General features: G+C 43.0%; 2 protein-coding genes across 7 annotated transcripts in view; both read left to right on the forward strand.

The window, feature by feature from the left end:
• Positions 1 to 4130, forward strand: part of c16h20orf96 (chromosome 16 C20orf96 homolog) — a 45352-nt gene extending 41222 nt beyond the window's left edge. For all 4 annotated transcript variants that reach the window (XM_068048855.1, XM_068048853.1, XM_068048854.1 and 1 more), the window contains one exon: positions 3891 to 4130. In XM_068048855.1, the coding sequence (XP_067904956.1) occupies positions 3891 to 3951 (61 nt within the window). In that variant the 3' untranslated portion in view covers positions 3952 to 4130. The remainder of the gene's footprint in view (positions 1 to 3890) is intronic.
• Positions 4131 to 13103: 8973 nt separating this feature from the next.
• The window catches only part of rem1 (RAS (RAD and GEM)-like GTP-binding 1), a 59644-nt gene continuing 57840 nt past the window's right edge, over positions 13104 to 14907 (forward strand). For all 3 annotated transcript variants that reach the window (XR_010976590.1, XR_010976591.1, XM_068048625.1), the window contains exon 1: positions 13104 to 13522. Coding sequence is in view for 1 of the 3 variants with exons in the window: in XM_068048625.1 (XP_067904726.1) it covers positions 13513 to 13522 (10 nt within the window). In the remaining 2 variants the exon portion in view is untranslated. The remainder of the gene's footprint in view (positions 13523 to 14907) is intronic.

Below are 14907 nucleotides of genomic sequence, written 5' to 3' on the forward strand. Positions count from 1 at the left end.
GGCATCAGAAATGGGGGGCCAGCTGTGAGTCACACCCCCCTTCCCTTGCTGCTGACCCCCGACACCCTTCTTCCCCTGCAACTATCTGTAGCCTGGGTCCAGTGCTGCTCTTAGGCCTCGGATGGGTGCTCCACTGGCCTTTATGGTGGTGCTGCTCAGTTAAAGAGCTGTCAGCTTCTGATTGGCTGGCAGCTCTGAGGGCGGGACCTCCGCCGCCAGGGTCCATGATCCCATGGAAGTCCCACTGCTGTCCAGTTAAGTGCCTAATTGGCACTTGATTTGGTAGGCCTCCCACAGTAGGGGATGACGTGGGGCTTTTAGTGGCACTTTTGCTGGAGCTCGAGACCCCCGTTGCCTGGATAAAATCCCGGCCATATTTTAAACACAGCACTGGCTGACAGATTAATTGTGTTACTTATCAGCATTTTTGGCTGAGGAATAGTCCCCAGCTGCCTTTAAGACACACCTTAAAACCTACCTCTTCAAGCAAGTGATTGTGTGAGTAGATTATTTTCCCCATGTGAAAGTTGCATTGACCTTAATATCTCCTTGTCTGGTCCGGTGTCAAATTTGATTTGATAAAACTCCTGTGAAGCATCTTGGGATGTTTCACGATGTTGAAAGCGCTATATAAATTACATTGTTCAGGTACATTCTGATATTTGTGAAGGAATGGCGGGGTTTAAAGGGTTAGAAGCAGATCAAGTAACGCTGTTTGCGTCTTTTGTTGAACAGCCGGATTGTTTCTTGTTCAACTTGTCCAGTGTTCCTGGTGCAGTCGTCTGCATCTCGCCACAGTGGAACCACGTGATATCAGTTCCACGTTGAACAGCAGAGAGGAAAGCACAAGACATATTCTTCAATTTTTATATTTATCTTTATTTTCTAGTTTAAGTTTCCCATGGGAAAATGTCCCACTCTCAAAAAGTTATTTTGCTAAGGGCTGCCTTGAAGGGGTGAGGGGGGGGGGGGGGGGGGGGAGAACTGAATAGCAGAACCCTAAAAAGAAAATTGCTAATAGGGTGTGAGGGTTTCCCAACCTCCAGCCTCTATCCAGGTTTAATCCATTTACTGGCATAATTTCAGTAACTAGTTACACCAGTGTAGTGGGCCCTCCCCTATATTGATTTAGATTTGATTTTTGATTTAGAGATACAGCACTGAAACAGGCCCTTCGGCCCACCGAGTCTGTGCTGACCATTAACCACCCATTTATACTAAATCTACACTAATCCCATATTCCTACCACATCCTCACCTGTCCCTATATTCCCCTACCACCTACCTATACTAGGGGCAATTTATAATGGCCAATTTACCTATCAACCTGCAAGTCTTTTGGCTGTGGGAGGAAACCGGAGCACCCGGAGAAAACCCACGCAGACACAGGGAAGGTATTTGCCAAAAAAGAGCAAAATAAACATTATTACATATAAAGAATTTGCAGCACAAACAGGCCATTCATCCCAATTGGTCTATGCTGGTATTTCTGCTCCATGCCCTACTTGATCTCAACCTATCAGCATAACCTATTCTTTTCTTTTGCCCGTATACAGATCGAGTTTCCTGTTAAATGAATTTATACTCAGCTACTCCTTGTAGTAACGCATCAACATTCTAACCACTCTGAAGACGTTTCTCCTGAATTCCCAAATAGATTTATTATTGACTATCTTATGTTTATTTCCCCCTCCCCACCACAAGTGAAAAGATCTCTCCATCTACCCCATCAAACCGCTTCATTATCTTAAAGACCTCTACTATGTCATCTCTTCAGCCTTCTATTTTCTAGAGAGGAGAACCCCAACCTGTTCAGTCGTTCCTGAGTTCTAATTTAGTTCACCCTGAAAAGAAGTACAAATAACCACACGCTGTGCCATGAGGCAGTGTCTCATGTAGAACGTTGTCCTGTGAAAACCCAAATGTGTAAATAGAACAGAAGATATTGTTCTAGCCGTAGTACCAAAGGAACCTCTCTACATTAGAGAGAGACCGTTGGTAATGTATAGCTTAAACGTCACCGCTCCACAAGACTGGGGCAAGGCAAGGCCTCCATGAGCTACCACAGCCGGTACAGGGATTGACCCTGTGCTGTTGGCATCTTTCTGCATCATCTCTAGTCAATTGAACTAACTGACCCCCACCACAGCAGATATTATAACTATACAGATGAAGAGTCTGTGGTAAATGGGTTTGACATCGAGGGGCTGATTTTAACCCTATCCCCACCACCTTTCAGAACCAGGCACTGTGGGTGTACCTACCCCACATGGACTGCAGCAGTTCAAGAAGGCAGCTCGCCACCACCACCTCAAGGCAATTAGGGATGGGCAACAAATGCTGTCCTAGCCAGCAGTGCCCACATCCCATGAATGAATTTTAAAAAGTGGACAATTAAAGGCAAGCAGGTTACTTTCCTGCTTGGATCCCAATCCTTACACCCTCCCCTCCTGCACCCTCCCCCCATGCTGTATTTCAGATATTAATCTTCATGCGTCAAGGCAGCCTACTAAAGTAGGATGGAATTCTCATGGATCAATGTTAACTGAGGTCATATTGAGTTAAAGGGACCCTGTCTGTAATGTAACTGAAGTCTGAGTGGCCTTTACTGTGGGATTGAAGCTGGGATGTGGAAAGAAGAGACCCACAAGGAAAGTCACAACCTCCCTTGCCCCAGACTAGAATGCCCTCCCCCACCACTTCCTGATGCCGGAGACTCCACCCCCTTCTCCCCATGATTTAGCTTCTTGCTAGTGGTCCTTCCTACATAATCAGGGCTGATACTCCAGTATGGTACTGAAGGCGTGCAGCTCTGTCGGAGGTGCTGCCTTTTGGATGAGACGATAAACTGAGACACCATCTGTCCCCTCAGGGATCCCATGGCATTATTTGAAGCAGAGCTTGAGGAATTTTCCCCATTGTTCTGGCCAATATTTATCTCTCAATCAAAATCACTAGATCAGATTTACCTTTCAATATCACATTGCTGATGGTGGGGGTCTGGTGCGTAAATTGGCAGCTGCATTTCCTACATTACCAGAGGCTACACTTGAACAATTACTTCATTGGCTGTAAAGTGCTTTGGGACGTCCTTGGGTCATAAAAAGTGCTATACAAATGCCAGTTTGTTTTTTACTCCTATCTGTTCAAACCTCCACTCCCAACTGCCAGTCGGCAACTGATCTGAGCATTAAGGCAAGGGCTGGGAATTAAAACATTCTGGGCCTAAAACTATAGATTTAACATCAACCCGAGAGTTTCAGCCTTGCTCAAACTGGCACCAGTCAGTGGGGGTGCCAGTTGCATCACTATCAGCCCCTTTGCTGTGTGACACATTCCAGATAAATTTATGTAGCATGTAGGGATATGCTAACATAGTGGTGATGTTACTGGACTAGTGGTCCAGATGCCTTGTTTAATCATCTGGAGTTCAAATCCCACCTTGACAGCTGGGAATTTATATTCAAATAAATAAAACCTGGAATAAAAACCTATTCTCAGTAATGGTGACCATGAAACTGCTGGATTGGTGTAAAAACCCATCTGGTTCACTAATGTCCTTTAGGGAAGAAAATCTGCTGTCCTTACCTGGTCTGGCCTGTTACGTTACAGCAACATGGTTGACTCAAGTGCCCTCTGCAATGGCCACTCCATTGTATTCAAGAAGGTCCTACTAGGGATGGGCAAGAAATGATGGCTGACTGCCCACATCCCGCGAATGAATAAAAAAAATCTTAGTTGCATTTATTTAATCTTTTAAGGTTTTTACTTTGATACATTGGACGTACAGGCTGCATGTTGGCTTTGGTGAACTACAGTCATTGAAACATGTATTAATACAGTTCTTCTGATTCACTCACAATAGTAACTCCCCTTTCCTTGGCCCGACAGGTGCACCCCAGACATGGACGTTGTGTTGAACATCCCAAGAGAAGAGTGCCTTCCCATTTAACCCCAGGCTCTTGTGCTATTTCAAATATTGGCCGGGGTGGGGATGGCCTGGTCTTTTCAATGATGCATTCTGATATATGTCTCCACTGAATGGCCTGAGCTGGAATTACAAAGTGTACAGAAGATGCAGAGAAAGCCTGGATAACAATCGTGCAGAAATAAAACTTTATCCAAAACTTAGCCTGTGTTACAGAAGTTCTGTTGTTTTTAAATTTACCACTCCATAAATAACATATAAATCCAGTCATTATTTGGTCATTTTCCTCTCTTTCCATTTCTGACATTTTTCCACCAAGTTCATATATTTCTAAAAATTCCCTAAATCTACCATGGAAAGAAAACATTCTTCTCAAACTGAAAATTCATAATATTTAATTGTACATACTATTGATTGAGAATGTCAGTACCATTCAATATTTTGGATATACTCATCCCAGAAGGATTATAACTCTCAATGCACGATTGAATGATGAAACCCCTTTAACCTATTTGCTCTTGGCTTGCCAGATTCCTAAATTAAAGTCTTCCCATTACAGCTTTAACATTCACTTGAGCAGGTGCACAGAACCTTGGTTTTACATCTCAGGTGAAGTACAGGATCTCTAATATAGCATGTGCTCCATAGTAATACAACTTCAAAGCCTTTGTCAATGCTGCTGTTACGACCAGGTGAGAAAGGGTTCCCTCTCAGCCTTCACCTGGTCTTACCTTAACAGGGTGTAATTTTTAAAACATCGTGTTTTTAGCTCCCCCTTGGTGAATCCTTGTTCACCGCTTTCCAATTATAAGGCAAAGAAACCAACACAAACAGGCTTTTGTAGGTTTAAAAGAAAAAAGGTTAAAATTTATTAAACTTAAACTCTAATTCAGTTAACGCCTACGTGACGTGCCCACGTTAGCATGCATATGTGATACACACATGCAGATAGAGACAGAAAAGAGCAGTAGAAAAATAAAGTGGAAAAGTTTGAGGCAATCTCTGAAGAGGATTTTTGTTACGGATCTTAGAGCTCACTGTAGAGTCCTTGATTGTAGATAGATCTTGTTTTTCGTTGGCGCCCAGTATTCTTAAACTGTGTTTGCTGTAGGAGACTTTTCTCTCTTGGAGTTCATGTATCTTTACTGGATTTGGAGTTCAGTGAGAAAGAGATGGGAGCAGACAGGAGAGGCTGTGGTGAGCCAGCCAGGAGAAATCTTTTCAGTCCAAGAGCAGACAGACACTCTCAGTTCAAACTGTTTGTACAATTCAGAAAACCCGAGTTTGCCAAGCAGATTAGTTATGTGAATAGCTAGTCTGACCATATCTTGGCTCTGTGGATTGTATCATCTTAGCAGGGCCTGGAATGCGCTTCCCTGCCCTCAATGTCTGGTGCTCAAAGTCCATTGTGGGTTAAATGGATAAGAGGAGTAACCTCTCTTGTCCCTATTGGTGTGTAAAAGTCTTCCAGCCAAGTGTCTGGCATCCCATGTAACAGGCCTCTTTTTCACAGCAACAATTTGAAATTTAATGTCTATGTGGTGAAATTAATATGCCTCATTCTTGGCAGGTGGGGGCCCAGCATGACACTGCCCAATCTTACTCTTCAGATCCTGCATCCTAAAAAAGGATCTTAAAGCAAGAATAGAATTGTGTGGTACCACAACAATAAATAATTGCAGATGAAATATCATACGTTTCACCAGTGTGATATCATGGCCAGAAACATGAGCAACCAGAGAGACTGGGTTGGTATTGGAGTTGTCTCAAGTCAGTCACCAGAATGATGCTGAGGCTCAAAGGGTTAAATTAGGAGGACACGTTGAATAGAAGAGTATGATGGAAATCACACCTGCCAAATGGAAACATATTCATTTCGTCATTTGGAATACTGCTTGAGACCTTCTTTTACTGGATGCTACAAATGACTTTTTTTTCAAAGAAAAAGTAGAACTGAACAGCTAAAAACTGGTTGCACATTTGCATTCTGAGAAGACCAGGGCTGGCTGAGAGACAGAAAAATGCCCGGTCTAGCTGGAAGAATAGGAGTGCTTCCTGATTCAATTGGCGAGATCAGTCTTGGCAATAGTGGTGATCAACACCATTTGACTTTAGAAAGAGCCAAACTTCCCCCCTACCGAGTATGTCTGATGGCCTCTGAAGTTCAAAGACCCCTTTAGAAGTTGCTGTTTCAAACAAAGAGATGGTCACATGACAGACCTGCTGGTAACACTGAGCTTTGCTGAATTGTGCCTCAGAGGAAACAAAAGACTGCAACTGGACTGACAGGAAAAAAGTCTCTATCTTTGTCTCTGTCTCCAGCAAAGTCCCAGGAAAACCACGGTGGCAGCTTCTGGACCAAGACTAGAAATTTACAGATGACAAACAAGCAAACAGTTGAAACCTCTCTTCGGCCTTCTGGAACCAGAGAAGCAAGCCTGGAATTGTGCACGTGGCCACCCCCACCGAGGACTCCAAGACTTTGGGTTAAATTAAGGACATTAAGGACAGTGTTTGTGTTGCATTTATTACCAACTCTATTTCAATCTCCCAATTCTTTCTTCCCCTCTATTTGTATGTGTGTGTGTGCCTCTTGTATGCATGTAAGCATGGACGCGTCGCGTACTTTAGTGGTTTTAACCGGGTTAGTGTGATAAGGTTAATAAACTTACACCTTTCTTGCTTAAATCCAAGAAAACCTGTCAGATTGATTCATTTGCAATTGTAATGAGAGTGAGTGAGTAAGGGCTCACTGAGGGGGTAAGCTAAAATCACTGTTTTTAAAAAGATAAACCCTGTTACGGCCAAACGAGAGAGGGGAGCCTGAGACCCCTTCCTCACCCAGTCGTAACACTAGGCTTGTATTCTTTCGAGTATAGAAGATTAAGGAGTGATCCGATGGAGGTGTTCAAGATGATTAAAGGATTGGATATGGTAGACAATCTCCTCTGGTCAGGCCTTGCAGACAGGGGGGCATAACCCTAAATTTAGAGCTAGGTCATTTGCACATGAGATTGGAGGTTACAGAAATAACATTGAGTTACTGCAGTGAAAAAAATAGTCCTAATTTCTCATCAATTTTAAATTGCCCTGTTTTTTTCAATTAAAACAAATTTATATATTTTCATCCCAAAGAAGCAATTCTCATCAAAGTAAACCATCAAGAAACCACACTTTAGAATGACTGTCGAGGCCTTGGACAGGGTGCAGAGGAGATTTACCAGAATAGTAGTAGCAATGGTGGATTTCACACTTATCTGGAGGGACTAGAGAAAGTGGGATTATTCTCCTTCGAACAGGGAAGATTATGAGCATATTTAATTGAAGTGTTCAAAATTATGAGGGGTTTTGATAGAGCAGATAGGAAGAAACTGTTTCCACTGGCAGGCGTGTCGGTAAACAGAGGGCACAGATTTAAGATAATTGGCAATAAACTGGGGGTTGATGATGAAAACTGTTTTGACGCAGTGAGTTGTGATCTGGAATGCACTGCCTGAAAGGGTGGTTGGTGAAAGCAGATTCAATGGTAACTTTCAAAAGGCAACTGGATGTATACCTGAAAATGAAAATATTGTGGGGTTATGGTAAAAGAGCAGGGGAGTGGAATTAATTGACCCAGCTCTCTGAGTTATCCAGGCACGATGGGCCAAATTGTCTTCTCTTGTGCTGTATGATTCTATAAGCAAAGGTTGCCAGGGGAAAGACTAACGCTTTATGAATTTGTTGTTAAAATCACTGTCATAGAAATTTAGCTGTGTGAAAATCTGCCAACTTAGAATATTTAAGCAACTTTTATTAAGTGCTGACTGACGGGCACATCATAAAATGTTGTTGACAATAATAAGTCTTTCCTCCAGATCCACATCTCCTGCGGTAGAAAAAGCAGCTCCGATGTCCAGTCTTAGTTGAGTCCTGTCCATTTTAAAACTTGAGTCCTCTAGCTTTACACTCACAGAATCTGAATAGTTGTTGTTCTGGAGAGAACTTGAGAGTACGGCCATTGCTAGGCAAGCTACTGAATTTTTAACAATGCTTTGGAACCAGATACCATCACCATAGCAACACTATTTAGTTACAAGGGCCAGTGGAAATTCCAATGGAAATTGATAATTCTGATGGAAAGTCTTGATTGCATCACGCACGATTCCCTTTTGTCAACGGAGAAATTAAGACTCTGTATAATATGGGTAGGAATCACAGACTTTCCAGGCAGCATGTATAATAAATTAGGTGTGTTTTTATTTTGAAATAGGAAATGAAGAACTCCAGCCTCCTTTCCCTTTGGATCTAACGTTGGTCACCTCACCTTTAGCCATCTGGGCCCCACATTCTAGAATTCCTGCTTTAACCCCTCCGGCGTTCCATCTCCCTCTCCTTTAAGATCGTTCTTTGTGACTAAGCTTTGTGTCACCCCCTCCCAGTGTCTCCTTTTGTGTATTGACATCCAGCTTTCTTACATTGTTGCTGAGTCAATAACCTGCATAGACTAGTCTTGTATTCTCTTGCGTAGACAAGATTAAGGGGTGATCTAATTGAGCTGTTTAGGATGATTAAAGGATTTGATAGGTTAGAAAGAGAGAATCTATTTCCTCTGGTGGGGGAGTCCAGAGTAAGGAAGTATAGCCTTTAAATTGGAGCCAGGCCGTTCAGGGGTGAAGTTAGGAAGCACTTCTTCACACAAAGGGTAGTGGAAATCTGGAATTCTCTCCCCCAAAAAGGTGTTGAGGCTGGGTGTCAATTGAAAGAAAATATCCCAGTGCAACTATATAGAAACCAGAACCTTTTCCTTTTAACCCTATTTATCCCTCTGTCTCATAGTTACTTAAATAGAGGAAACAGAATTAGTGTTTGCCGTCATAACAACAATCATTGCAGTCAAAAGTAATTCATTCTGAGCATCACTTTGAGTTGTTCCTCAAACTCAGACCTCTTGCGCATCCCTGAGTTTAATTACACCACCATTGATAACCGTGCCTTCAGCTGCCTAGACCCTAAGCTTTGGAACTCCCTCCCTAAACATCTCCACCTTTCTACCTCTCCTCTCCTTTAAGATGCTTCTTAAAATTACTGCTTTGACCAAGCTTTAGGTCGCTTGTCCTAATTTCTCCTTATGTGGCTTGGTGTCACATTTTGGTTGATAACACTTCTGTGAAGTGCCTTGGGATTTTTTTTACCCTGTTAAAGGCAATACATAAAGGCAACCTGTTGTTTACCATTCATCTACGATCACGTAATTTGCAAAAAAACTGCTTTTAATGGTCACGGTAAGAAATTGGAACATGGAAGAAGCTCTGTACAAGTTCCGACATGCATTGCCACGCTCAGAAGAATCTTCGCAGGATTCATGGGTGTTGGCAAGACTACAGAAAATATCCATTCAAAAAGAAAAGTTGTAATCTCAAAGGTAAAGTCACTAAAGTCTAACTGGAGCGCTGAATGTTATATTTTAGCAGAATCACCTTTCAGACCCATGGAACGACCTTAAAATCCAGATTGTCCAAGGCCATAGAAATCAGCATGCATGCCTGATATCCAATTAGTCCCAGGCATATCTGCTTATGTATGTGTTTAATTCATCAAGCACTTTCTGTAAAGTAGAAACATCATTTAAAAGGGGTTATCGACTATTCCAATGCACTCCTGACCAGCTTCCCATCTTCCACCCTCCGTAAGCTAGAGCTCATCCAAAACTCAGATGCTCGTAATCTAACTCGTACCAAGTCCCGTTCACTCTCATCCCTGTGTTCACTGATCTACATTGGTTCCTGGTTTGGCAACACTTCAAATTTAAATTTCTTATCCTCGCATTCAAATTGCTCCATGGCCTCATCCCTCCCTATCTCTGTATCCCTTCTAGTCCCACAACCCTTTAAGATCTCTGCGCTTCTCCAATTCTGGCCTCTTGTGCATCTCCAATTTTAAGCACTCCGCCATTGTTGACTGTATCTTCAAATGGTAACCCCTAACTCTGGAATTCCCTCCTTAAATCTCTCTGCCTCTACCTCTCTCACCTCCTTTAAGGTGCTCCTTAAAACCTTACTCAGTGACCAAGTTTTTGATCATCCCTCCCAATATCTTCTAGTGTGGCTCAGTGTCAAATTATGTTTGATAACTCTTCTGTGAAGTGCCTGGGACATTTCACTATGTTAAAGGTGCTATATAAATGCAAATTGTTGGGTGGGAAGAAATTTTAATAATTGCCTAGAATTACGAAATTAAGAGCAATTTTGACTCTCCCCAAAATTTAACATTGGTTTTTGCCATATAAGCACAGCAGTTTGACGTACACTCAGAAGCAAAAAGCTCCATTCTGCATGCACTGTGAGAGCATTTGGAACACACTGACGAGCTATGTGCCTGTTATCCGCAAATATACACCAGAGGGCACTACCAACCCTCAAGTCATTTCAGTTGCATTCTTGTAACTTACAAGGATGAAATTCATCAGCAAACATTTCTCCTGTCTGTATATGTGGGACTGCAGTTATATTGCCTCTTTCTTGTTACATGGTGAGCTTGCAATGCCGTTTCATGAGATGGTCCCCATGGGAACACTCAGGCTTGGTAACCAAGCAGTTTGTAACATGTGATAGAAAGCTTTCCATTGGTATTATGGTGCGCTGGGTCCTGCTCTTTTGCAACATTCCCTTACCCTGGCCAAGGGAGCAGAGGTGGGAGGTCGTGTGTTAAAGCTGAGCTCTATTCCAAGAGGCAACTTGAAGCTGCAGGATTTAGCTCGGGTTTCGTTGGCTGTGCTTCACAGTCTACCATTCCGCGTCTTGACACTGCAAAAATTCGCATCCTTGCTTCCAAATCCCTCCACGGTCTCAGTCATTCCTTTCTCTGCAACGTCCCTGAGCCCTGCAACCTGCCGTCATCTCTGCCCTCCTCCAATTCTGGCCTCTTGCACATTCCTGATTTTAATCACTCCATCATTAGCAGCAGTGCCTTTGGCTGTCCGGCCCGCCTTAAGCCTCTCCGCCTCTCCACCTCTATCCACCTTTAAGATGCTCCATAAAACCTAAATCTTTGGGCACCTGCCCTAATACGTAGCTTGTGTGTCAAATTGTGAAGCAACTTGGTACATTCTACTACATTAAAGATGGTACATAAATGTAAGCCATTGTTGTTGTTGTAGCACAGTATAGCTGCACCCCTGCAACTCATCCCTCCATTGCATCTCAGTACCGATCCTACCTCAAAAGTCCTGCCACATCCCTCGGGATACCTGACAATCTGATTTCAGGGTCAGGTGGAATGCCGATTTTACACCCTGCCCAATATTGCTCTCCGGTGAGTTCAATGTCCCCCTCGATCCCGCCAGCTTCCCAACTTGTGGGTTAGGTTAAAATTGCCTGCTCCAATGTATTTTATTGTAAGTATCTGTTTCTTCTTTGCAGATGCAACAATGGCAATAACAACAGCTTTGTGCTGATGAACTTTTTACATATGTTGGGGTAAACAAAACCCCCAAAGCATAGCAAGTGAGAAGACTTCCAGTTATATCGCACTTTTCATCAACCTTTTGCTTAGCTCTCCTAATTTTTTTGTTTTATTCATTCTTGGGATGCAAGCAGCACTGGCGAGGCCAGCATTTATTGCCCATCCCTAACTATCCTTGAGAAGCTGCCATCTTGAACTGCTGCGGTCCATGTGGTATAAGTACACCCACAGTGCTTTTTTCTGTAGTGGCTTGATACAACTGAGTGGCTTGCTGTACTATTTCACAGGGCAGTTAAAAATCAACCGCATACTTTGGGTCTGGAGTCACATGTAGGCCAGACCAAGTAAGGATGGCAGATTTCCACTGCTGAAGGATATTAGTGAACAATTATAACAATCCAGTAGTTTCATGATTATTATTAATGAGATTAGTGTTTTATTGCAGATTTATTTAATGAACTGAATGTAAATTCCCCCAGCTCTCATGGCGGGGTTTGAACTCATATCGCTGAGCCAGTCATTCAGTAACATTACCATTATGCTACTATCCGCTCATGTGCCTCAGTCTCAAATTTTGTTTGATAATATTCCTGTGAGGCACCTTGGTACGTTTTACTATGTAAAAGGGGCTATAGAAATGCAAGTTGTTGTTGTTCACAATCTCAAGATGTCCCAAGGTGCTTCACAGCTAATGAAGTGCATCTTGAAGTGTAGTCACTGTTGTAATGCAGGCTTTTCCCTTGTAAGGAAAACAAAGGAAGGGAGAGATTAGGGGCTGAATTTTCAGGGACAGGGCCTGATAATGCCAGCGTGCCACTTTCCCAATGCTGGCCATTTTGGCAAAGGCAGGCTTGGGGCCAGCAGCGCTACCTGTCCCCATGAGGTAGGTATCCAAATAGGCTCATTAAACACACTTAAAGGAGGGACTTGAACTCAGGACTTTTGACTCAGACACATAAGAGCTACCCATTGTGCCACAACTGATACATTGATTCCTGATAAAAAACGTCACTGACTCTCCAGCACATGATGCCATGGGAACCAAGGTTTATGGGATATTCTCCCTTCCCTGATGACTTCTCTGGCCCCATTCACCTATCACCCCTGTGCTTGCTGACCTACATTTGCTCCTGGTCAAGCAATGTTTTGTTTTTAAAATTCTCCTCCTTGTTTTCAAATCCCTCCAAAGCCTCGCCCCCTCCCTATCTCTGTAATCGCCTTCAGTCCCACAACCCTCTGAGATATCTGCACTCCTCTAATTCTGGCCTCTTGAGCATCCCCGATTTTAATTGCTCCGCCATTGGCGTCCGTGCCTTCGACTGCCTGGGCCCGAAGCTCTGGAATTCCCTCCCTGAATGTCTCCACCTTGCTTTCCTCCTTTAAGATGTTCCTTAAAACCCAGGTCTTTGACCAAGCTTTTGGCCATCTGCCCTAATATCGCCTGATGTGATTTGGTGTCAAATTTTCCCTTATACTGCTTCTGTGAAGCTTCTTGGGACGTTTTATTTTGTTAAAGGCGTTATATGGATAATGAGTTGTTCTTGTGACAAAGTAAGAAATTATCAGGGAAAAAATAGGTCAAAAACAGTAGAAGTAATGAAGAACAGGAGTGAGAGTTCAAGTGGAGCTGCTGGATTATGTTCCATACCTGCTTAAACTCAGCCTTCATCCACCCACTCGCTCGTCATTGCTGAAACTGTTGGTTCCACCCCCCCTGGGAGACTTTATACTGCAGCTTTGCATACTGGCATTCCCTCCACCCTTCTGGCTGGATTTGAACTCAGGGAAAGTGACTCGAGTTTCACCATGTTTGATCTGAATTGAACACATACTGAATTGGGGGCAATCCGGCTTTTGAAAGGAGAGGGAGACACTGGCCTCTGAAGGGTCAGATGGCCACAGACACATGTGCTTGCAGTGCCAAGGAACTGACGTTCACTGAATCCCTGATGTCATGGGCAGCATTGGGTGTATAAAGGGGGAGCAGCCTTGCTCCTTTTGTCTCTCAGACACTAAGTATGAGGGAGCAGAGATATCCTGAGATCCCCAGCGGAGCAAACATCGCCGAGAGCGGGGAAAAAGTCGACCGTGGAGTAAAAACCAAAACAGCTGAACCGAGGAACTCTGACAGCTTAAACTTGCATGGTGAACTGTAAGTACGATGTCCAAACTTTCAACAACAACAAAAAAATCTGCGTGCAGCATTTTCCATTCTGTGCACCGTGCAAATCATTTCAGCAGTAAAAGTTATCCTTAAATACATGGAACATGTCATAATTTTAATTTGCCACAATGTAGGGGTGGGGGTGGTTGCAATCTTGAGCTGGAGTATGGTCGACTGCAGAACTTTATCTCAACAGCTTTGAGGGATTGACTAACTTTTTCCACCTTTGAAGTCTTGTTGCCTCTCTTAAGTGTTTGATGTCAGGATAATAAAGAGGCATGGAGCGAGTCTCTCACACAGCGTTTGCGTAGCAAAGTTTTAATCACATCCTTTACACTTTCCTGAACGATTTGGTACTGGCGGCGCAAGTCTTGCTAGAAATGCAACAAATAGGTTTCGAAAGTGATACTTTTACAATATGTTTTCTCATAACCTTTTTGCAGAAGAAAAAGGCAGCAATGATGTTAACAGTATTTATCAAGGCGATTGGCAAATTCTTGTCATCTGTTGTAATCTCAATGATGGTTAGAACATTGCTGCTATTCGTTGTTTCTTTTAACTCTGAAAATGGGATGAAGTCACTCTGGGTCAGTTAGTTCCATGGATCAGTGGAAATGACACTCAAGCGTTCCCAGTTCTGGGCGTAACAATATCACACCATCACCTTGTTAGCAGAGAAATTAATTATTAAAATATTGTCGCTCAGCCTGATGAGGCATTTTTTTAAATTTAATAGTCCAGCGATGCAGAAACTGGAAAAAAAAGCAAGAAATAAAAACAAGAAATGCTGGAAATACTCAGCAGGTCTGGCAGCATCTGTGGAGAGAGAAGCAGAGTTAACGTTTCAGGTCACTGCCAGATGCTGCCGGACCTGCTGAGTATTTCCAGCATTTCTTGTTTTTATTTCAGATTTCCAGCATCCCCGATATTTTGCTTTTATCTGAGAAAAGAAAGCTTTCTTTTCAGGTTATAAGGAGCAGTCAGCACTGACTTATCAGAAATAGGTCGAATTGAAGGCACCGTGGGGTGCTGAGACCAGATGAATCAATAAATGGATGAGAGATTTCCAGTGTGATTTACTCAGATTTTCAGAAGGCATTTAATAAAGTTCCACATGTGAGACTTTTCAACTGTGGCAATAATGGCAATTTTGGTAGTGTGTGGACATTGTAACAAAAAATGGCAAGTGGATGGGCGATTGGAACCAAGGACTGGTAATAAATGGGAAAACCTACCTCTTGGGATGAGGATTGTAGAAGCTATAAGTCGCAAAGAGGTTTGTTCTGCCCCCACCCCAGTCATTTACTTTATAAAAGGTGGTGATTCTGATAATAGAAAAGTTGCTTGAGACCCCAATTTGAAGGAATTTATCA

This window comes from Heterodontus francisci, chromosome 16 (genome assembly GCF_036365525.1).
Source record: "Heterodontus francisci isolate sHetFra1 chromosome 16, sHetFra1.hap1, whole genome shotgun sequence".
Classification (NCBI taxonomy): domain Eukaryota; kingdom Metazoa; phylum Chordata; class Chondrichthyes; order Heterodontiformes; family Heterodontidae; genus Heterodontus; species Heterodontus francisci.